Genomic DNA, 23,587 nt, shown 5'->3' with positions numbered 1-23,587 from the left:
GGTTTGTTCTTCAGTGGAAAAGAATGGGAGTAGCTGAGAACTCTGGAAGGTGTCCTTGCTGCTGTGCTGGCTGTACCCTTATCCCTCCAGGACTGAGCTGACAGCTTCCCTAGACTTCAGAAGACCAGAAACTGTCTTTTATTTGGCTACCAACATAGGAGACTTGGTGACAAGGAGGTCTCTTGAGTGGTTTAGAACTGCACGGTTCTCATAAAAGGAGTGAAAGATTGCTTCAGAACTGCATGGGCTTGCCAAGTCAGTGATTTACATGTTCTCATGCCTGTTGTGTGGCAGGATAGGGTAAGATGGTGCGTTAGTGCCTTTGTTTAGCTAATCAGCTACTGGTGTGAGTGTGGTAAGGGGGGTTATGGGGTACCAGCAGCACCTGCAGTGGGTGGGCTTGACCTCAGCATCAAAGAGTATTTTATTCTTGAACACCTCTGGCAGTGTTCTCTCATTAAGCATGTGGTTAGCATGTGGTTTCAGGAAATGGAATTGTCTTGAGACTTTGCATGGAAAATGCTTAGCGTGCTCTCTGGCTTTCAGAATTGGAAAAAGAGTCAGGGCTACCTATCATCTGGTGTGAATGTGCCTCCTTCTTCTGCTTCAGATAAAGATATAGAAGCTGTCTTCAAACAGCATGGATGGGAGAGGCTGTCTTTTGGGAGATGTGTGATACTTTGTCTAGAAATTATTTAATTTCTTTTCACCTAAAACTACTGCTTTCAATGAAATAAATCAGTATTCTTGGCTACACCAAACTGCTCTAAGTACAAATGCAGTAGGGATGATAAATTTGGCTTTTGTGGAAATACTGGGAAGTGTACTGGAGCCACTGAAAGAGTTTGGAAGGATAAGTCAGGAGAGAAGCAGTCATGTTAAGTCTGGTTAGTTTGTGAAAGGAATGGCATGTGTGGTCCCTGAGATACAAGTGCTGGCTGCCTGACTCAGGTGGTCTCTACTAGTTCTGTGTCCTCAGGCTGTGTTTTGGCCTATTTCAGACTGCTCCTGAGGGTTACTTAGCTTGGTCAGACCACCCCGCTCTGCACTCTCTTCACCAAAATCAGTCTCTACCCTTGCCCTGCCTCACATGATAAGCTTAGATGAAATGCCTAGTTCTTGATAGCAGCCACCTGGCTTGCAAGCCTGAACAGGTGAAGAGCTGCATTCTTCTCTTCCTCAGGTGGTTATTTTGGAAGACACAGTTCAGGGCTGTGGCTGGTGGAGCAGCACTGAGCAGGAGAGAATGTTGGGTGCTTTAAGCTTGTGTTATACCATCTCTGTTCAAGGTGAGCCAGGAGCCATGTGTTTCTAGTTGTATGTGGTAGTTCAGTGACATGCTTTGGAAAGACCTTCGCTGTTGTGCTTGAACCTCTGTGGCTTCTTAGGTGAGTGAAATTTACTCAAAGGTGCTGAAGAGTGAAACACCACCTAAGTAATGCTACTTCTCCAGCTAGTATGTGGAGCTTCACTGGCTGGAGAAGCAATGTTACTTGGTAGTTTTATGCTCAAGGAGAGGAAATAAACTCCATGTGGATCCTGTTTCTGCATGTGGGTCTATGTAGCTCTGGATGCTACAGTCAGGTAACTGCGTGAGCACTGGGTGAACTGCTTGAACTCTGGGCATTCATCAGTGAGCAGAACCAGCGGCAGCACTGCAGACTTAGTCTCACCAGTACCTGTATGCTGACTGGGACTGTGCTTCTCTACTGTGTTACTCAGTTGCTGGTTGTACCTCATCCTGGAAGCACAGATGTGGACAGTAGGAGAGGTCAGGAACATTAGACTGACTTGGGCCACGGCTCTATATCAGGAAGCAGAAATAAGGCAGGCTGCATGAAGAAACTACAGCAAATGCACTTTTTGTTGCACCCTTACCAACATGAATCATAGGAGGAAGGATATGGGGCAGGCTGGCAGCCAGCAGACCTAACCTGCTTGAGCACAGGCAGCCCTGCGCACTCTGAGGATGGACCCAACTGGGAAGCTGAGCAGGGCTACTCAGTCTACTCTGTGCGATGATTTGTGCTCATGGATGCTGCATGCAGATATTTTACCAGGCTGCTGGTCTGAGCCCAGGGGGAGATGACAGCTGGTGTATTTGGAGAAGAAAGCTGCCGGTGCTGTTGGGCAGCAAGGGAGCCTTTGGTGCCACATGTGGGCTTGCTGTCAGCATGGAGCTGCATGTGTTCCATGGATGCATATACTGGCCTTGAAGTGCTTAGTCCTGCAAATAAGCCCGTTACTCCACACTGCAACGTCCTTTGGGGGCCTGTCCCTGTGCGTGTTCTGCGTTCAGTAGTGCCGTGTTTGAAGACCTGGCAGTGAGTAAAGGTGCCTGGTCCTAAGCTGCACTGTCTGAGAGGAGGCTGTTTCACCTCTCTCCTAGCCTGGCTTTCCTCATCAGAGCCTTTGCGTCTTTTCTAGCTTGTGCTTCAGGTCCTTAGGAGTGGCCCTGAGCACTGTTGCTGTAGAGTAGTTGCAATGGCATAGGAAAGGGGAAAGTTGCCTTCCTGTCTGCTAATCAGGGCTGTGCAGACAGGGCTTGGGGAAGGATGGCTCTGCTCTGGCTCAGGATGTTTTGGAAACAATGCCTAATTATAGGAGAGAGCAGGGGCCCCTTGCTTCCTGGAGCAGCAGGGGAGCAGCCTGGCTGTGCGGGAAGGGGGTCTCGCAGTGGGGCGCGGTAGTACTGCAGTAACCTGGGCAAGGAGTCAGGGAGAGTGCGGTTTGCTGTTTTGTGTGCTCTCTGTCATTCTTGAACATTCTTTCCCTGCCCCTCCACGAGGGGATCAGCAGCCTTCTGTTTGCTCATCCCCTGCCTGCACCTTGCTACTGGCAGGAGTGGGGAGGGAGTGCTGTGCCCTGCTGGAGCTGACACTGGAGCTGCAGTGCTGCCTGCACAGTAGTAGCATCACCTCGCGTCTTTGGAAATGTGGTGGGTGGTGGTCAGGAACGGTGTGGCTTTGAAAGTGTTGAGGACAGGGCGGAATGCTGATGAGGGACAGAGAGCTGATTAACAGAGCAAACATCCCCATTTCACTTGCTTACCCACATTGTCCAAGGTAAGTCCATTCACTGCTGAGCAGGGAGTCCTGCTAGACTGCAGGAACACGCGCCGTTCTCTCTGGAGATAGGCAGTAGTGAGCTTCTTGCCACCGTGAGCAATACTGCTTTGGTAGAGAGTGTGAAAGTGCAGCAGAGAGCCAAGGCGTGGTCCCTTGTGTGCCCAAGCTGAGTTGCTTGCGGAACCCTGGGCTGTTCTACATCAATGAGCTTTCTCACTATGTCAAGTAGGTCTGACAAGGCCAGTGCTTTTATTTTAATTGCACCACAAAAGGCTCTGCCAAGCAGATCAGCAGCACCAGGAATAGAGCCGGTAGTGCTGGAGCCCTGGAATTTGAGGTTCAGTATCAACGGTGGGAAGGATGCAGGCGTCTGCTGTGATAGGGTCTGTCCGCACCCAGCCTGGTGCATGAGGCATGAATCCTTGTCAGGCAGGTTTAAGCTCCTCTGTCTTCTAGCTTGGTTTGCTTCCCATCCTTGATTCTGCAAATTCTTACAGGCTCTGGTGAGTCAATGGAGACTGGATGTTGTAATAGCAGCTTTGGAGGATATGTACCCAGTTTATGGCAGTGAGAGCTGGCTGGATTTGTCAGGTTGAGCCTGAGTACAGGCTTTGACTATGACCTGTGTTCTCACCTGGAGCAAGCCTGGCTTGCTTTCTGCAGATGTCCTCTGGTTTTGCTGTATATCTGGAATGGGGACTGCTTGCTGCTTTTGTTCTGCTTTTTGCAGGGAGACTTCTTAGTGTCAGCGGAACGTTACTGAAGCCAGCATGGCCAGGCTTGCTGCATGGTGACCTGGCCTGAACCCAAGCTTCACTGAGCGCTTGTCTCCTAATACAAATGGAGAATGTTAAATAGACCTGGAGGGTTGGAACTTCTGAAATGGGGTAACTGCCTGGAGAAAGAGAGGAACAGGGCATATTAGGGCCTATAGGCTGCTGCCTTCTGTTCAAGATGAATTTTCAACCATGCTGGCATATCTGAGAATATTTGGGATGTTTTGTGAGATGCAGGTAGAGCTGAAGGGCTCCAAGGCTGGGGACTCCACATACGAAATGTCTGTACTGAGGTCATACCAGACCTGTAGGTGCTGCATCTGTACAGCCACCTACTTCTCCCTGGCAGTTTCACCTGCTTTTCTTGCTGCAGGACTGTCTGGAGGACTCTTCGCTGTATCCTTTGGATTATACATTGGGGTAGTCTGAAACAGCATAGCTCCTGTTTGCACAGGCTCTGCTGGGGTAAGAGAAGTCATAGTGTTTCTTTAGCATTCCTTTTCCTCTGCTGATCTGAATACAGGTCTATTTTCCTCTTGAGCACGAGAACTCACCAGTTTCCTCTGCCTTTTGGCCTCTCTTGTATGCCTTTTAAAACTTCCCTGGCTGCAAGCCAAACGCTGCGCACCACTGCCCTCCAGTCTCTCTGATGGCAAATTTAGGTCAGGTATTGAGAAGCAGAACATCAGACAGGTTTTCACTTGTGTTGTGCAGTGGGAGAGCACTTCTGGGAGGAGTAGTGCAGTTGGCCTCTTCTCCAGTCATCACAACTGTTCTAGTCCTGTGTGAAGCAGCAGCCATCCTGCTGCTGCTGACTCTCTGGAGAAGTAGATGTGGTTCCCTATAGAGCCAGTGTGGTATCTTGTACATTTCTGTGTCTCTGCTGTGTTGAGATCTCTGGTAGAGGCATCGTGCTGCAGTGGTTTGGCTGTGTGCTGCCTGAGGTGCTCTGAGCAGTACAGAGCATCAGGAGAAACTGAGCACTCCTGCCTGGCCTGCATCAGAACAAGCAAGCAGCAGAGGGGCTGGCTGAGAGCTCTGCTGCACGACAGGCTGTGCTGCTGTTTTCTTGTCCTGTTAAATAATTTCCTTGAGTTTGGACCCTTGGGATCCCTGGCTGTGCTTTGTTCCTGTTGTGGTGTTTTGTTTGTTTTTTAAGCCAGGGAGACCTCCACTTCCTTTTGTTAGCCCTCCCAGATGTGTGCTACAGAAACAGGCTTTGTGAGGAGCGTGCTCTGGAAGCCAGTCTTGAACATGTGATTTGGAGAGGAATGTTCTTCAGCAATTGCCAGAAAGCAGCTGGGAGTTCCTGGTGGTGTGTATGGCTGGAGTGCAGCTGATGGTTCTTCTCTTCTTTTTGTCTGCAGGTTGTGCTAGCAGGTAGTCCTTGCAGAGCTGACACCCAGGTGCTCTTGGACATCACTGGGTGCTTTGGAGTCTCATGCCGGCGTGGTGTGTGCGGGACACAGGTAGACCTGGACAAGGCTGGAGATGGGGTGTTCGTAAGCACGTTGGCACTTGCCATGCACCCAACACAGTCAGTGGACAATAGCTTCTCCTGCTCTGCTGTGCAGACCCTCTCCCGGAGCCACTGCCGTAACATCAAACAGAAGATCTCCCAGTGGGAGGGAAGGACACAAGGACACTCCAGCAAGGAGAAACAGCAGCTTAAGGACTTCGGAGTAAAGTATGATCTCAGCTGCAATGCTCTACCCAAAGTGAAGCCAGAACGTACAGAGAAGGGCAGAAAGACTGGGTCCAAAGATCCAAAAAGCCTGGGTTTGGACTTCAGGGAAGATGCATGGAGCTGCTTGCAGACTGATGACTGCGGTGACCTCAAACCCTGTGCATGCAGCCTAGCTTCCCAAGCCAAGGAGAAAGGAAAGTGGCAAGCAGGCTTCCTGGACACAGGAGTGACACTGCCCCCAGGGAACTTCTATACCTCACAAATTCTGTGGAGGAGAGTAGATCCCCTTCTGCCTGGCAAAGCCCCACCAGTTCCCTTGGACCTTCAGAGGAAGCGAGGGAGCTGTGGCTCCACAGAAAGAGAATTTAAAATCAAAGGAGTGGACTCTCTCTGCAGGGCAGAGAGGAGCTTGAAAAACATTTACTCTGAGGCTGAGGGGCAAGAGGAGGAGCCAGCTGCTGTGCCGCCACCCAAGCCCCGTAGGACTTTCCGCTATCTTGCAGAAAAGGGTGCTAGTAGCTGTAGCAATGCCAGTGCTACCAGGGAAGCTTCCCTCCGAAAGCAGCATGGAGGAGACTTTGTGTCATCCTCCAACAATCCTGAGAAGAGAATAGCCAGCAGGAGGATCAGAGGGAGGACCCAGAGGTACATTGATTCATCTCTCGTGTCTGAAACATGTTTCCTTAAATCGGTTTCTAGATGAGTTTAAACAACTTGCCACAATATCCTTGTGGACGTGCTAGTACTGATGATGCCTCTGTTGATGGGGGGAGGATATTTCTGGATGAAAGTATCCCCTTTCTAGCATTGCATATGCGCTGTTTTTGCTGCTGATAATCTTGCAAAGAAGGCTAAAATCTCCAAACAAATGTCAGTCCCACACCTTAAACCAGAGTTGAGTGACAATATGCTGGCCCCAGGGAGAATGCTACCTGCTTCTTGCCCCGAGCTTGTCTTCAGATGCAATTTGTGGATTACAGAATAGCGTTCTCTTGGGACAGTATGGCTGCTAAATGTTCCAGCTTTCCTGTGAGCGAAAGATTCTCTTGTTGCTTGAAGTTGGAGGCTGTCAGCTGTGGGTACCCCTGTTGCAGTAGGTTTGGCTACTCTTCCCTCTTTCCCATGTGTAGGTTCCTGTTACAGAGTAAAGAACCTCTGAGCTAGCTTGATGCTAGTTCTGCTTACAAATGAGGTGCTTAGGGCAGCTGTGCTAGAGAGTAGTGTGAGCATTTATAGGTGGAGATGTGGCTGGGACTCTTGAAACCTTCTTTCACTGTGGCAAAGTGTGCAACAACAAAGCAAATTTTATGGTGATGCGCTAAATCCCTGCCAGCTCCTTTGTGACCTCTGTGCCATAATTTTGAAACGGAGACCAAGTGTATGAGAATGCAAACTTGCAAATGTGATAACGCCCTTAGCAAGAGCAGTAGGAGAGATCCAGTAGAAAGCAGTGCCCTGATTCTGAGTACTGCTGCAAGTGCTTAGTCTGCAAAACATGTTTTGGGTTCTTGCCTCTGTGACAGGATGGAATTTGCCATACCTACTTGGAGTGTGCTTGGCCATGGAGCCTCCAACTTCATTTTTAATTTAAAAATCTCCCAGAGTAAGTGAGTAGGACTTGCTTGGTGTACTCGTTTTGGCTGGGATAGAGTTAATTTTCTTCATAGTAGCTTGTGTGGTGCTATGTTTTGGATTTGTGATGAAAATAGTATTGATAACACACTAGTGTTTTAGTTATTGCTGAGCAGTGCTTACACAGAGTCAAGGCCTTTTCTGCTTCTCACAGCTGACCCCAACTGACCGAAGGGATATCCCAGACCATATGATGTTGTGCTCAGCAATAAAAATTGGGGGAAGAAGGAGGAAGGGGGGCACATTTGGAGTGATGTCATTTGTCTTCCCAAGTCACTGCCCTGCTTTCCTGGAGATGGCTGAACACCTGCCTGCCAAGGGGAAATAGCGAATGAATCCCTTATTTTGCTTTGCTTGTGTACCCAGCTTTTGCTTTACCTATTAAACTGTCTTTATCTTGACTCACGCATTTTTCTCACTCTTACCTTTCTGATTCTCTCTCCCATCCTACTGGACGGGAGCGAGTGAGCAGCTGTGTGGGGCTGAGCTGCCGGCTGGGGTTAAACCTCAGCACTTGGAAATCAGAGTCCAGAATGGAGCATCCATGTGCTTGATGGCCCCAAGGAGGACCATACTCTGTGTGGACTGGAGACAGCAACTCACTGGTACATGCAGGTGCCTTTAGAAGAAGTTACACTGGTTTTCCTCTAGGAAATCTTTTGAGTTTGAAGACATCCAGGGCTTCCGCAACCGGATGGCAACCACCAGTTCCCACAGACTTCGAGAAGAGACAAACGGCACTACAGGATCCAGGCTTGTCTGCACACAGTCAGAAGACAACATCTATGAGGACATTATCTGTATGTGTCTGTGCTTCTGGAGGATGCACTCAATTTATTTAAGGGTAGCAAATTTGCTGGGGTGGGAGGAATGAAGATGAGAATGCATTGAGGCTCTTTCCAACTCTGTGACGTTTAAGGTCTTTCCATATGGGGTTCTTTGTTAGTAGCTATCTGCATGTGAACAGTCTGATTTCAGATGTCATGGAAGGTCACTAGAATTGATTCCTTTATTAGCACCCTTCAAGTGCTTTGCTCCAGTGCTGCACAGAGATCAGTGTGAACACTGGCAAAATTAGCTGCTTTGCAATAGAGCTCATTTCTCTGCAGTGTTAGAAGTGTTTTGTTTTGCTGAATCTGTGTACAGTTTGCCAAGTTGATGTAGTGGGTTAGAAGGATCTTGGAGTGGTGGGAACCTAATTAATCTTAAAACAGGTCTCTCTCAGACCCTGTTAAAGCTTGGCAGACAACTGCACACTCTCCCTGCTTATATCCCTTGCAAGAATGCAGGACTTTATCTCCTTTGATAAATCCCCTGTCCAATACTTTTTCCAGGTCCTGCAAGAGAGAACCCGTATGAAGATATCGGAGTGCTGCCCTTACCCCTGTGGAAGGTCCCATCTGTCTGGAAGCTACCACCCACCCGGAGCACCAGTAGGGCTCCCAAGGTAGGGTGAGGGGATTGAATTGTCACGTGTTTACAGAGAGTCATCCTCACAAGGGCCCTGTTTTGTGCTCCCCCTGGCCCTACATTCCCCACTACTATGTCATTCGTTTTCCTTATTTTTTATTGTTTGTTATTAATGTAAATGATAATAAACAGCCGTGTCAGTGGCAGTTGATTGAGCTGCTAAGGAGCAAAAGAATAGGAACAAGAGAGTGTTGATGAGATGCTTGAATATGTGGGGTGGGGGTGGGATGGAGAGCTTGCTAGAGCAGGAGGCTGCAGGAAGTTTATAATTTGTAATCTGAATCCTCTGACTCTGAGTTTGGACCAAAGCTTAATCCCATGCTTAACCATCTCTTCTGATTCTGTCTTCTAGCCTCCCCCAAAACCTCCCTTCCTCAGTCGAAAGACTCTTGAGCTAAAGCCCTCCCAAGGAGGGCTTTCCCTCCAAGGGAAAATGGTGAAGGACACAACCCTGCCTGTCACACTGACCGAGTGGAAGCTGTTCCGAGCAGTAGAGGCTGTTAGCAGGAGAAAGAACTTGCCCTGGGTGAGATATAAGCATGAAACATTAGTTCTTGCATGGCATTTCAAACTCTTGTTGCTTTGTCTAGCACCTTCTAAGTGCTTTGTAAGTGGTCATGGAACTGTGTGTCTGGCAGGTGAATGCTGGTTAGCACTGCTGTCTGTGTGAACAAGTGGCCCTGCTCAAACCATTTCCTCTCCAAGTAGCAGGGCAGATGTTTGTGGATCAGAGTGCCAGTTCTAGCTGGGGTGGCAGTGGTTTTTTGGCCAAGAATCTGCAAACGAGTACTAGGTGTTGACTGGAGATCAGTGCTGTGTGTCAATACTAGCTCTTCCTTGTGCTTTATCATTTAAGCCTTGTTCCCAGTGCTTCCATGAAGTGTAATGGTACTGGTTTTGTGCTGAATGTGGTGGGTATGCAAGCAAGCTGTGAGCTAAAGGGACAGCTCTGTATGTGTCCCTTGCTCCTAATGACTTCTCAGACTGACCCTTACGTTCTTGCTGCAGGCACTGAGCTGTTAGATGGCTGACAGTGCGGGGCTGCTGTGGGGAGCTGGCTGGGCCCTTGATTACTTGGCGTGTTGGCTTGGAGTTCTTGAGTTGCCATCAGGAACATACCTTTGCAGCTCTTTCATAATCTAAAGGTGAAGAGCAGCTTTTAGGAATAAGCACATTTCACAAAGCTTTCATACAGTTCTTCCTGTGCTGCCTCTGGCCGCTCTGTGCTGCCTGTGTGCAAAGGCAGATATACTTCTGAGGCCAAAGTAGTGAGAAAGACTTTTAATCCACCTTCACGATAGAGGACTCCATTGTAAGTCTCATTTGACGCAGTGGGAATCTTTCTAGATACTAGTATTGGTTACCAGCTCATGTCCCTCGGTCATAAAACGCAGCATGTGCTCTAGAAGGACAGCTGCAGCTACCACTGTAGTGGCACTTTGTGCATAGGACTCAAATTCCAGTTGTGGTAGTGGCAACAACTTACTTGTGCCATGGTAAAATTGTTTAACTTCTGCAGATCTTTATTTCTTGTGAAAATTGAGTGTATTTGCTCAAATTGCACAAGACTCTGAGGTAGAGTTGGACAGTTGCAAAATACTTTTCAAATGTTAAATACTTCAGAGTAACAAGCAACTTCTGTATGTGTTTTTAAACAGACTGTATGCCTGGAAAATCAGGAAGGAGATAGCAAGATTATAAAAATCCTGTGATGGAGAGTATCCTGCATTTGGAGGGGGAAAATAAGACATTCTCCAAAAGCAGACCTATTCCAAAAATCTGGTAACAATTTACATGCAGGAAGCACACTTTACTGTCTTTGCTCACAAGGAATTGAGCCAAGATTGCTTGAGAGATTGAGAAAAGGATTGGAGTCTAAAAAGAAAAAACTTACTGCTTAAGAAACACATAGCTGCCTTAAACACACCCAGTATCTTTCACTAGTGACTCAACTGCACAAAAATCAGAACAGAAATGGAAGTCCTCTAGGTAAGGCTTGGATGGTAGAGGAGAAAGAAGGCAGATTTTGCAGGAGAAGCACTGCTTTCTGCTGTGAGCTGTTTTGTTCCTTGCAGCCTCATTGTGCTAGGAGGACTGGCTAATGCAGAAAATGGGGAGAAACCGATCTGAAAAGGAGAAGAGCCTAAGCCTAGTTTGCTGAGCTGAGGATAAAGACTTGAGCTGAAAAACAGGTTCTCGTGCTGAATATCTTCCTTTTTATGCAGTATTTGTGGTGACAAATGGCTGGGCCTCACCCTCCTGTATTCAGTGGGAGCATTTAATGAATTCTTAACTTGAGACAGGAATGAACTTGACCTGCTCACTGCATTTAGCATAAATCCTTCTTCACAATGAAGTGATAGCCATCTTAGGCATGCAGAGTCAAGGAGCCGCTTGCAGCATTGTATACCTGGCAGCTGAGAGAGGGGAGTCCAGAGAGGCCTGTGACAGGAGTAACAGAAAGCATTAGGACTTTGGTTTTAAGGCTGTTCTGACCAGTGGAAGGAAGGTTAACAGTGTGGACGTGGAGTATCTACATGCTGACCCTTCTTTCATGTCTGCACCTTAGTCTGCATCGGGCTGTGTTTTTTTCCAAATTTTTTTCTTCCAGTGGACCCGGTCTGTGGTGTGCCTGCAGCGTAGGCCCATTTTTCTATCTCGCTGTCTTTCTTCACCTACACAAAATGAAAGTACATAATCCTTTCATTTTAATAAACTACCCTGGGACACATACTGTGCTTAAAGCCTTGTTCTGTGCCTGACATGGTGCTTTGGAGAACTTAAGCTGTCTGACATCCAACTACAGCAGCAAACTTAAAAACCAAACCAACCAACCAACCAAACCCCAAGCTACATTTTTCTGGGGTTGGAAGGAATTGGGATGCTTGAGAGCACGTGGAGTTCAGAGTCCTTTGTGGTGGAGGGTTTATAAGATACTCTTGCAAGTGCCTTTGCAGTTGGCCTCTCTAATAGAAAATGGAGATCTGATGCCAGACAGTTTGCCGCTTCTGCTATCTGTTTGGTAAGCAGAGTATAATAACTTCCAGAATGCTTGTACAGTTTGGTGTCAGCTTTGAGTTGTGCTAACAGTAATCTGTCTCTTGTAGCAGAATTTCTGTGCTCATTCATTATCCTGCGAGCTCTGCTAAAAGTACTCTAGCAAGCAGTCGTTGAGCCAAGGTCCCTGGCAGGACTTGGGCAGCCTTTCCCAAGTGTTGTGGTGCTAGAAGATAGCTGTTGGGCTGCAGTCCTGTTGGCACCTGGACCCTTTTCTGGACCCCGACATTAACCTCTGCTTCCGCTTTGGATTTCAGCTGGTACTAAAAATACAGGAAATCTTTGATTCTAAGCGTGGAAAGAAGAAGGTGAAGTTGCTCAGTCCTGCTGGGAGAGAAGCGCCTCCAGTGAAAGGTATAGAGGTCTCCAGCACTGTTCTCTCTGCTATAAACCTCTTGAGTGGCACAGTTCTCAGACATCCTGGGGGTACTGCTAGCAGGCCAGGCACCACCACCTCCTGCAGCTCATGCTGGGCTGACTTGACAGTGCTGAACACCATGTCTTGCAGCTGGAATTGTTGAGCTTTCAGCACTGCTAGGATTGGGAGCACCTGCCTAACCCAAGTTTAACACTGTCACAAATGGAAGATTCGCTATGATCTGAGCTTGAACAGCTGGGCTTCTGGTTAAAAGTGCTTTTTCAAAAAAGCAGAACAAACCCCAACATTCCCACAAAACTACTTGGCATGAGAACTACCTCTCACTGCTCCACTCATCACTTTTGTACCTCTAAAGTGATACTCTTGTGATCTTCTGATTTTGTAGCCATGGTATGGTCTTTATTTATAGTATATTCTGTTCAGGAACTCTGTTAACTTTCATAGCAGCATCAAATAACCACTTGATTTCTGTTTTTTGCCTGTGTTCAGCTGACCTACAGGTGATTTACTGGAAACAGTGACTTGATATCAACTCCACTTTCTGAAATTTACTGTTGTAGCACATTTGCCAGTACCGGCTGCTGTTTGCTTATGCTTTGAGCAGGATAGTTGGGCAGCCGTGAGTGATGTTGGTCTGACGAGTCTAAAGTTCTCTCTTTCCCAACTTTGGGTGTTGCCCATCTTCCTTCTGCATGCGTAATAAGTCAAAACTATGTGTGTTTCAGGTGAAACCAATGGGAATGAAAGTGATACAGAAAATCAGCCAAGAAGTGAGTGATTCACAGGGGCTGGTCCCGTCCCCATAGCACTACACATTTGCTAAGGTTCTAATGGGATAAGCGCACTGACTAGTTGTGGCTTCTGCCAAGACAGAGAAAGGGAACATCTAAAGGGCAGCATGGCCAAAGCTGGGAGCTGTTACTGTGATAAATCAACCTCTATTTCTGCTACTTCTTCTGAACCCTTGAGGTTTAATGCCATTAATCTGCCAGTTGCTAGAAATAGATTCATTTTTGGGTTGGCAGAGTCACGCTTAACTAAAATATGTCTTGCAGCAGATTGTCTCTCGATCACCTTTGCTGCTAACACTTGAAGTTATTTTTCCCGTACTTACTTCCCTTCATTCTGTTTTATACATATAATGTTGTGAAATGCCCTTTCCTCTGGGGAGAAATCACTTGTCTGGTTCCACAGTCCTGAGTTTGATCATAGCCCCAAGCTACAGACCTGAAATCCCCATTTGGTTTTATCTGGTGTGGGAAGGACCAAAGAGGTCTTGGTTTCTATGCTGGTAAGGTTTGAATGCGAAATGGTAATGGTTGGCCAGCAGCCTTGATGGGTGACTGTCATGTCTCTAAGCAAGCATCTAGTGAAAAGGCCCAATGGAATTCTTTTAGATGTTTCATTTACTTTAAGGAAGCATACAGAAGGCCTTAACTTGGAATGAATAGTGAAGTTCCACTTTTTTATGAAGAGTGAAGAGTCTCTGCAGAAATACAGTGATTGAGTCACTGCCTGATTTAAGAGTTGTTTTCAAAGTGTCCAGAATGTGTCATGGTGCCTGGGCCACAGGAATTTCTTAGATCAGAGTGCTGTGCCTGTGCTTGTAAGGCTGTACTGCCTGTCAGGACGTCTCAGCCTGGAGGTTTCTTGGCCAGGAAGCTGGCTCTGCCTCTCTTGAGTGTCCATGCTGCTTTACAGAGTAGCTACCTGAGGCCTGGCAATTACTGAACTGGTGGAGCTAGGCTTCTTCTCACAGCTGGGCTTCCCTCATCGTTACCAGAGCATCACTCTGATATGTGCGGAAAGAATGCCAGGACAGCAGGAGAATGCTAGCGGTCGGTCAAGAGGGATTTGCAGAGCTGCTGCAAGACCAGTGCTCCGCTATCTGGAACAGGTCTGTGCTTGAGGAGCTGATGCAGAAATCCCAAGTCCCGTAGAGCGCAGCAGTGATGTTAGGCAAATGCACCCATCTGTGTTCCCCCTTCTAAAGGTGGTGATGAGTCCTCTTCTGTGACCTGTAGGTGTGTGGTAGTGATAGCCACAGGCTGGTTTTGGATTTGTTCCTTTCTTCAGGTCGACATGGGTGCCTGCTGCACGTACAGTCAGGGCCCAAGAGGAACCCGCACTACCAGACTTTGGAGAGGGATTTGATAGAGCTTCAAGAGCAGCGGCTATTTGAGCTGTTTGTGGTGGTGTCCCTGCACAAGAAGGCATCTGAGATGACGTACACACCACAGATCATACAGCAGTTTCCCAGCAAGGTAGGAGCTGCATGGAAACCTGCCGACAAAACACACTCAGCAGCTGTTCATTCCTTCTCATAGTGTGTTTGCCTTCCTAAACTCTATACCAGTAAAGCTGGCCCACTGGTTAGGATACAAGCTTGGAATATGAAGCACCTTGCTCTGTTACAGACCTAATGTATAGCATTGGGCTGTTGTTGTATATCTTTCTTCATAAAGAGTTTACTGTCTTTTTTTGGAAGTAGGAAGGCTCCTACTCTACTTCTCATTGCATGGAAATATCATAAAGCCATACTGTACTGTGATACTCTGCTGAGGCAGCCTGCAGGAGAGGAAAGGGAGTGCAGTGCTCTGTTCCCAAAGCTGGCATGATCTCATCCTGGTAGTCTGTGATTTATAAACAAGGAGTGAAGCAATTTGACTGATGGTGCACAGGAATTAGAATCTCAGGGTTTTTACGCTAATTTATACTGTTCTGGGAAAAAAAAAAATAAATGGCAAAGCTATGTGTACTAGCCACCAAAAAGTAGAGGAGAACTGTGGAAGTTAAAGTTCTGTAGCTAGAACAAGTGATTTGAAATAAGCTTTCTTTTTGTCTGTTCAGCCCAAATGGATGACAAGATCAGCGTGTGACTCCGAATTATGACTCAGCGTACACAGTAGTTATGCGAAGCTAAGAGGATGGAGCCTTGATGCTTTCTTCTGTGGTTCCAGATTGAAATAAATATTCTGTTGTCACCACCTAGGCTTGTACCTGCTGCCTTCCACTAAAAAACAGAACAAAACTAGTGATTCTAGCTGTGCTACCAGGAGTAAGCCAGAGATAATTAAGGAATCTGTATGTCATCCAAATAGAGAAGGAGATGTCAGATTCATTAAGGGAGGTTATGTGGGACTCCAGCAGGACCCATAGTGTCCAGCTGCATAAGGGAATTATGTGCAAAGAACTCTAGTATCTTAAATGTGTAAAATGTTTTGAATTGACAAAATGAATAAGGAACTACAGCCAGGAAGAGTGCACAGTCTTAATTTAGTGGGTAAAACTGGACATACATAAATAATATTTGCTAAAAGTGCAAATTTTAGGGTGTTAGGAGGAAGAAAGGAATGTAACCAGATTTAGCTTTTCCATCGTGCAACCTCTCAGTCTGTTCATTGCCTTTGGGAAGGGCAGTGCATTGTTCTTTTCCTGATGCCCTAGCAGACAATCAGATCCAACTGTACCAGGTGGCTCTTTACTGGCTTTTATAAATGCAGTAACAAAACAAATTATTTTCTCAGTGTTTGTTTGTCCTCTGCTCAAGTTAAAGTGTTTTAGTGAGTGACTTTATATGGGACAGTCTGTTATGTTGGGATTTTGGAGGAAACATTGCCCAGTAATTATGGAGGTGTTCTGATTACAGATTTGTCTCCTTTCTAAAAATAGCCTTGCTTCCAAGTTATCTGCTTGTCACCCTCTTCTTTGGGCTGCATGCCCAAGGACATCAAACCTTTTGTACAACTGTTATTCTTTGAAAATTCTGTACTATTTTCCTGACCACTCCTTCAGACTGCCACAGCCTGGGACACTGGAATAGCCTAGATGCGCCAACTGAGAGTACAGTGTCTATAATCAGCTTTATACAATAAACTTTCTTCTTCTCAGGACCATTTTCTACTTGAATGTGATCTCTCTTATTTGAAAAGCTTCCTTTTGCCCTATCTGGGCAGTTTTGAGCATGGAAAGTTGTCCTGTAGTCTCTGGGGGATTTGACTTCAGCCCACACATGGTAACTGGAACATGTAATTCAGATACACTCTTTTCACAATTGAATTATGAGTGATCTGCACATCACAAGCTGAACACATTCCTGTTCCTCTTAGTGTCTTCAGATCTCTTAGGAATAGAACTGAGGCAAGCTGACATTACCATCATTTGAGGGATCAGTTCTAGCTTCATTCCCCAATAAACTTGGACATGCTTGTAAATCCTTACTCAGTTCTTACCAAGCCCAGCTGGGTAATTTTACAAGGCTCGAATCGGCAGGAAAGATGCAAGAGGGAACTGGGAATCTGTTATAGTCAGAATATGTTCTCCTATAGTTGTGCATTAGCTATCTGATGGTTCAGCATTTGGAAGTGTCAGGAAGATACTGTCTCCCATTGTTTTAAATGCTGCAGCTGTGCACCGCACTTCAGTGACTTCAAATGCATGTGTTACCCCTCCAGCCTGAACATCCCTTCAGACAGTCAAAGGATACTGAAGAGAGGCTAAAGGTCATTCCCAAATTCTGCTTTCCAGATCCCAAAGACTGGTTTCCTGCATCAGACCTTAAAAGGTAAAGACTTGTTTTTGAATACTTATGCCTGAAAATGGGCAATGCTGAAAGCTTAGGTATGTGCCATTTTCCCGAACCAGAGGAACTGCAGCCAGGGCAAGGAAAAATGGGAAAGGCTGAATCCCTAACCCCTGTGATAGGGGAAGATGAGATATGGAGGTGGACTCAGCAGTGCTACTTCTGCTGGAGCACTGTCTTTCCTGTAAGAAGAAAGTTTGTAATGTCTGTTCAAGGCCAGCTCCTGGAGCTGGCAAGTACTTCTGTTGCTCCTTGGCAGAATGGAGAAGTAGCTGGGAAGGAAAAGAGCTGTAGTAGCTCAAGGAGAGTCCATGGGCTGCAGGTCTTAACACTGAATAGAGCCTGAAGTAGCTTGTGAACCACAGCAGAGGGCTTTCAGCATGACCAGAAAGAGAATGGCTTGTAGTTTATCTGCTTTGTTTGTCAGTCTCTTCTCTGAATTGCATGTTGAATTTAACCCTGACTGTTCTTTGCTTCCCCAGTGAAACATTTTCTTTTGTGTTGACGGGTGAGGATGGCAGCCGCTGGTTTGGGTACTGCAAGAAGCTCCTGGTAAACATCTGTGTGTTGGGTGTAGTGTAAAGAATGCATTGGTAAAGTGCAGGACATGAATCAGCAGTAATTTCCCATGTGGGTTATGTAGCACCTGTGCTGCTGCTGAGGTTACCAGCCCTTTGAATGCATAAAGGAAGGAGCATGATGATGCCCAGCAATACAGTCAAATGGGCTCTGGGCATGAAAGACAACTCCTGGAACTGGTCATTTCTCAGGAATCCTTTAAGTCAGAAGTGTAGAGGGAACTACAGCAGAAGGAATTCTGCAAATCAGCTATAGTGTAGGTGCTGGGTTCTTTGTTGCATCCCTGTTCTCAGCATAACTCTTCCTGTTGCTTTTCAGCCAGAAGGGAAAGGGAAGCGCCTTCCTGAGGTATACTGCATCGTTAGCCGCCTGGGCTGCTTCAACCTCTTCTCCAAGGTGAAGTGGGGAGACCCTGTTACTTCTTATTGGACTTCAGTCTCTGACAACCTGCAAGCTCGAGAAAGTAACTGGATGCTTCTCTCCAGTCTAGAATTGCTTAGCGATTGTAACTCATCCCAGGAGAGTGGTTCTTCCTTGCCTCCTTTGCTTTGACAGGGCAAATGAAATGATACTAGTGCTGAGACTTGTCAGCCGATACAGAGACAACTATTCCTTCAGCGAAGTATTGTCAGGAAATGGCTTCTAATACCTGATACTACTGATGGTGCCCCTTCATCCTCTTCTTTCATGACTTGGAAATGGAAAATCAGTTTAGGGGTCAGGGGAGGAGATCTCAGCTTGTTTCTCCTAGCACCATGAGGACAGTAGGTAAAGAGGTAAAGTCTGAGGAAAGCTACTGCAGGTAAAGGGCAGCTATTGCAGAAGAATACAGGGGCAAGCCTATGATGAAAGCTGACTGCTAATCGTTGGAGCATGACATTTCTGGAACAGTTTCAGAAGGATTTCTTGGGGAGGAGGATAGGGTGTTGCTCTTCTTACTCTAACTAGTTGTGAGAATTTGATTACCGTATACGAGGCATTTCCTTGCAGTAGCAGGAGACTGGATTTGAGAATGGAGAGTTGTACTCACAGGTATCTATTCCCATTTGATTGTTCAGACATTTGAAAGGAGATTTCATGGGGATCCCAAGTGAGCGGGGAGAGGGCTGTGAGTCTTGGTTGCAGCCTTCATGTGTAGCTATGGCACGTAACAGAGGATCGTATCTCCTCTGGCTCACCAGTAGGAGTGGACCAACGTCCATTGTATTTTCTTGCAGATTTTAGATGAAGTGGAGAAGAGGCGAGAGATGTCCCCAGCCCTAGTACACCCATTTATGCGTAGTGTAATGGAGGCGCCTTTCCCTGCTCCTGGACGCACGATTACTGTGAGGAGTTTCCTGCCAGGAGCAGGAAATGAGGTAACGGAAATCAGGACTGGCTTTCCTGTGTTGATAGTGTCTCTGGGGCGTAGTGGCACTTGGCAAACTGCACTGTAGAGTGATGGTGCCTGTAAATGATTAGTCTGAAGATGATAGAATTGATTAGGTTGGAAGAGACCTCTGGGATCATCAAGTCCAACCTTTGATGTAACACCACTGTGTCAACTAGTCCATGGCACTAAGTGCCACGTCCAGTCTTTTCTTAAACACCTCCGGGGATGGTGACCCCACCACCTCCCTGGGCTGCCCATTCCAATGCCTAACAACCCTTTCTGTGAAGAAATGCCTCCTAATGTCTAACCTGAACCTCCTCTGGCGCAGCTTGAGACTGTGCCCTCTTGTCCTGTCACTAGCTGCCTGGGAGAAGAGGCTGACCCTGACCTTGCTACAACCTCCTTTCAGGTCATTGTAGAGAGGGATAAGGTCTCCTCTTCACCAGGCTGAACAACCCCAGCTCCCTCAGCCATTCCTTATAAGACTTACCCTCTAGACCCTTCATCAGCTTCATTGCCCTTCTCTGGACTCACTCCAGCACCTCAATATCTTTCTTGAAGTGCGGGGCCCAGAACTGAACACAGGATGTGAGGTGCGGCCTCACCAGTGGTGAGTACAGGGGGATGATCACTTCCCTAGTCCTGCTGGCCACACTAGTCCTTATACAAGCCAGGATGCCATTGGCCTTCTTGGCTACCTGGGCACACTGTTGGCTCATGTTTAGCTGCCTGTCGACCAGTACCCCCAGGTCTTTTTCCACTAGGCTGCTTTCTAACCACTCTTCCCCCAGCCTAAATGTCCTAAAGTCTGAAGGGAGGCTGTTGCAGAAACTGGACTGCTGTTGAGTGATCTACCGTAGAAGTGATTCCCTGCTTTTTAAGGAAGAGCTGCTTGGGGGTCCTCTGTGATGCCCTGTGCCGCCTGCCCAGGCCCCGGGGTTCCACTTTTGCGGAGCCACCAGTTCTGTGCTCCAGCCAGGCTGCCCCTCGTCTGGCCTGACTCTGCGCTGTGGCTTTCTCCTCCAGCGCTCTGCATCTCTGCTTGCCTCTCAGGTGATGGAACTCTGCCGTCCATTGGATTCTCGACTCGAACACGTTGACTTTGAATGCCTGTTCAAGTGTCTAAGTGTCCCTCACACGATTCGTGTCTTTGCCTCTCTCCTGCTGGAAAGGAGGGTGATCTTTGTTGCTGACAACTTAAGGTAAAAAATGAGTCTGAGTGACTAGCTGTCTCTGAGGGATACTATTTTTTCTTCTGCGTTTGGGCCTGTTTCATGTGCAAGCTTGTCTAACTTCTTGTAAATAGTTACATTTAAAAGCTTTTTGCCAACTTTCCACACAACATGTGCATACTTAGAATTTGGGGTATGCTATTTACCCAAGAGGAGATAAAGGAATGTTTCCTTTACCTCTTTAGTCTAGGTTGATGCTATTCCTAGCTCCCCATAACTGTCTTTAAAAGTGGATGCATGGGGCTTCTGCTGATGCATGAACAATGTACATGAATTACATTTTCCCTGGGCATTTCTAACCTGTGTCTGTAGCTCAGTGCTGAATGAGACATTGACAATCCACTCTGTGCTTCTCTTATGTTTCTAGCACTCTGTCTAAATGTGGCCATGCCGCAGTTGCAACACTTTATCCCTTCACTTGGCAACACACCTACATACCAGTCCTACCAACTTCTATGATTGATATTGTGTGTTCTCCGACCCCATTCTTAATCGGCATTCTCTCCTGCTCATTACCACAGCTCCAGGACCTGCCCATAGAAGAGGTGAGAATGGGGTGAAGCACAGTGGAGGGACAATGTCAGTGGTATGAGGCTGACCTCTCTGGAACCATCTCTGTGGATTCTGTCTTAATATAAACTCTTAAACTTTTCTGAGACAGTTGGTGAACTTGCCAGATACATGTCAGGGTGTTCCATTGTTATCAAAGCTAAATAATATTTATTGTTCTTATGCAGTTATGCTGCAGTTATGCAAAACTTGTGTTTTGTGTGTGACGTCCCCTGCTACTGGGGACATTTAGAAAAAAAAAAAAAGTTGTGTTTTTTTTTTCTGTACAGCAACATACCTGGTTATAAGAGTCAGTGTGTTTTGTACATCTTTCCCCAGGTTCTGATTGTTGATCTTTGTGCTGACAAGTTCTTGCAAGAGGTGAGTGAAATAACAATACTTACGGTTATATGCCAGGAAAAAGCATCAATGAAAGAAGATGAAAACAAGAAATCAGCAAAGGCTAGTACTCATATGTAGACTCCAGTGGCTGAAGAAGTATCTTGCGTTCTTTTTTGACCAATAGAGAAGGGAACAGGCTTACAAATCCTTGTTGCAAGATTGAGATTGCATGAGGTACAGAGTTCTGTGAAGCCAAAGATGCTGTTTATCTGAGCTGAACTTAAAATCAGATACTTTGTTGGTTTATTATGTGAAGTGGACCACTAAGATTCTTTGCTTATGTTTGTCTTTCTGTGTACTTGTTCTCTACAGGGCTCTCTCCTCACTCATCTAGCTGGGGTGTGTTTGTGGGTTTGGTTTGTTGGTGTGTTTTTTTTTTTTTTCCCTAGGAGTGGTAATCTAGGAGACAAATTATCACAGTTCACTTGTGGTTCTCTGCTGAACTTTAGCTAATGTGCTTCTGCATCACCAGACAAGTAGCTATTACCATACTGGAGCATTACTAGTTCAGGAGGATATTTGCATCTCCTTTTCCTTGCCTTACTGTTCTATTTTGCATTGCAGCCTGCAACTGGAGAAAGGTATTAAAGGATCAAGTTTTTTTAACCATAATGTTAAGACTTGTCATGTTTCCTCAACAGACTTGTGTTGTTCTTGTGTTTTTATCACTGGTATAATAAGCCTGAGTCTGTGTACTGGATATAGCACACATTGTTCTGTGTTGGCCAGTTGTGTGTGTGACTCCAGTAGTGCGTAGTCAGAGGGTGCTCAGCAGATGCTTTTCATTTCTGTGGCTACAAGACAAATGTATTGTGTCCACCAAGATATACCATATCACAGAGTAACTTCCCTCTGGTTTAGGCATATTATGAGTATTTCTCATCTGTTCACTATGAGAAGGTTCAACTGATGATAGATGTAACACAAAAATGCTTTCGTGGCCGTTTTTCTCTTTAGGTATCAGATGAAGATGAGATCCTGCCTCATAAACTCCGGGCTGCGCTTGTACAAGTCTTGGAAGAACGAAATGAAATCTTGTCACATGAGCAGAGTGACACACAAGGTACTTCCATGGAAAGGTGTTTTCACATTAGCAATTCTCTACAGCTTCCATGTAGTTGATGTAAAAATGAGTGAATGGAAATAAACATTAGGAAGCGACATTTTAGAAAGCTATTTTCCTGTGATCTTACTGTGAACAAACTTGTGAATGTGTTAGAAGTCTGGTGTCCTAACAATTGTTCCTCTTTTCACAATCAGTATGTGTAGAGCTGTAGTTTTCATTGGGCCAAGTACATCAGTTCCCATGCTTTGAGTTTTTGTTGATTTTTCTTAAGTGGCAGAGAGAACGTTTTTCTTAGAGAATGTAGCAACTTTAGAGGGTAATCTGACATAATTTTCAAAGTTGAACTGCTTTATACATAATCTATCAGATAAATAAGTGTGAGAATTTTAAAAAGCATTGAGTACCTTGAGAGAATGGCATTGGCAAATTACGTAATTCCATGCACATCAGAAGTAACAAAGTTAGCTTTCTAGTGAGTTTGTGTTCTGTAATTTGCCTAATTCTTTAAGAGAATTAGACTGTTATGATCTTACAGCTTATTAGACACTAGATGTTTGACAGGGAAAAAGAAATTATGATTGCTTTAGCTACTGGAAAATCTTTAGAATGGAACCTGTCTCAGCTGCAGCAGAAAGTTGACATGAGAAAGAAATCTTAATATTTGAGCTATGGCTTCTTTGATATCAAACACTCATCTGAAATTTCATAGTCTGAGAGAGACAGCCTAAAAACTAACTGCTGCTACTCTTTTAGAAGAGGAATGACCAAAGTGATGAATGTAGAGGGAAATTTCTCCTCTGTTGTCCTCTTCATAGGTGACACGCCTCTTAACTCCCTGGTCTCTGAAGCTTTTGTGCATTTCTTTGTGGAAATTGTTGGACACTACTCCCTGCACATGAATGTCACAGAAAAAGGGGAGCGGGTGTTTCAGCGGGAACTGTTCCGTAAATCTCATGTGTCACACAATGTGCGTCATTTCTTGCGCTTCTTTATGGAAACACAGATGTTTGCAGGGTTCATACAGGATCGAGAGCTAAGTAAGAACATGGTCAAAGGTGAGGATCTTACTTTCTTGTTTTACCAACTCACTTTCAAAGTATAATGTCATGTGACTTTGACTCTTAAGAAGCCTTTTGCCCTGGCGAGTTATCCCATTGGCATTTTGGCGTATGTAATAGCTCCATGCCCTTCTAATTACTCAATAGAATTAATTAATTCATCTTATGAAGCCATTTTTGCATCTCTCCTTTCTGGGCTTGATCCTGCAGCTTATGTTACCTGCATGATTTCCTTTTTGTAACTTCCTTGTTAATGATGTAAGATGCCACATGTTAAAAGATGGAATGGCCTAGAGGTGAGTGATTTCCCCCTCCCCCCTCTGTTTAGGCCTTTTTGAGGTCCGTGCCTTGGAGTATTTGGAGAGTATACCAGAGACAGAACCAACTGGAATGAACAAAATCCTTCGCAGTCTTGGTAAAGGGACATCCTTGTTTTTTGTTGATTTTTTTTTTTTTTTTTTAAATAAAATTAGCTATTGAACAAATAATTGCATGCAAAACAAAGCAGGGCTCATTCTTTGCCTTGTGCACTTGTGTTTACATTTGCCCCTTCAGGGATGCCAAACACTTTGCAAGATTTTTCTTTTATTTTTAAGCTTTTGCATGTTCAGGCAACTTCCACGAACTTTATCTGATCTTAGAGCTGTCTAAACTGAGAACACACTAAGGGGGCCGAAG

The 23,587-nt window shown here is 45.9% G+C and overlaps 1 protein-coding gene across 1 annotated transcript; it reads left to right on the top strand.

The window, feature by feature from the left end:
• Positions 1-5,236: 5,236 nt before the first annotated feature.
• On the top strand, positions 5,237-23,324 carry DENND2C (DENN/MADD domain containing 2C; the record flags this gene model as incomplete). Its single annotated transcript, XM_009698061.1, has 16 exons — positions 5,237-6,176; positions 7,815-7,963; positions 8,498-8,610; positions 11,948-12,044; positions 12,795-12,839; positions 14,146-14,333; positions 16,524-16,633; positions 17,134-17,203; positions 17,549-17,626; positions 18,448-18,588; positions 19,656-19,804; positions 20,202-20,379; positions 20,723-20,764; positions 21,743-21,836; positions 22,667-22,906; positions 23,238-23,324. Coding segments are annotated over exons 1-16 (2,590 nt in total), but the record flags the coding sequence as incomplete, so codon positions are not given.
• Positions 23,325-23,587: the final 263 nt, after the last annotated feature.

The sequence above is a fragment of the Cariama cristata genome, unplaced genomic scaffold (assembly GCF_000690535.1).
Source record: "Cariama cristata isolate BGI_N322 unplaced genomic scaffold, ASM69053v1 scaffold1904, whole genome shotgun sequence".
Taxonomy (NCBI): domain Eukaryota; kingdom Metazoa; phylum Chordata; class Aves; order Cariamiformes; family Cariamidae; genus Cariama; species Cariama cristata.
This window is presented reverse-complemented; position numbering and strand designations above follow the sequence as displayed.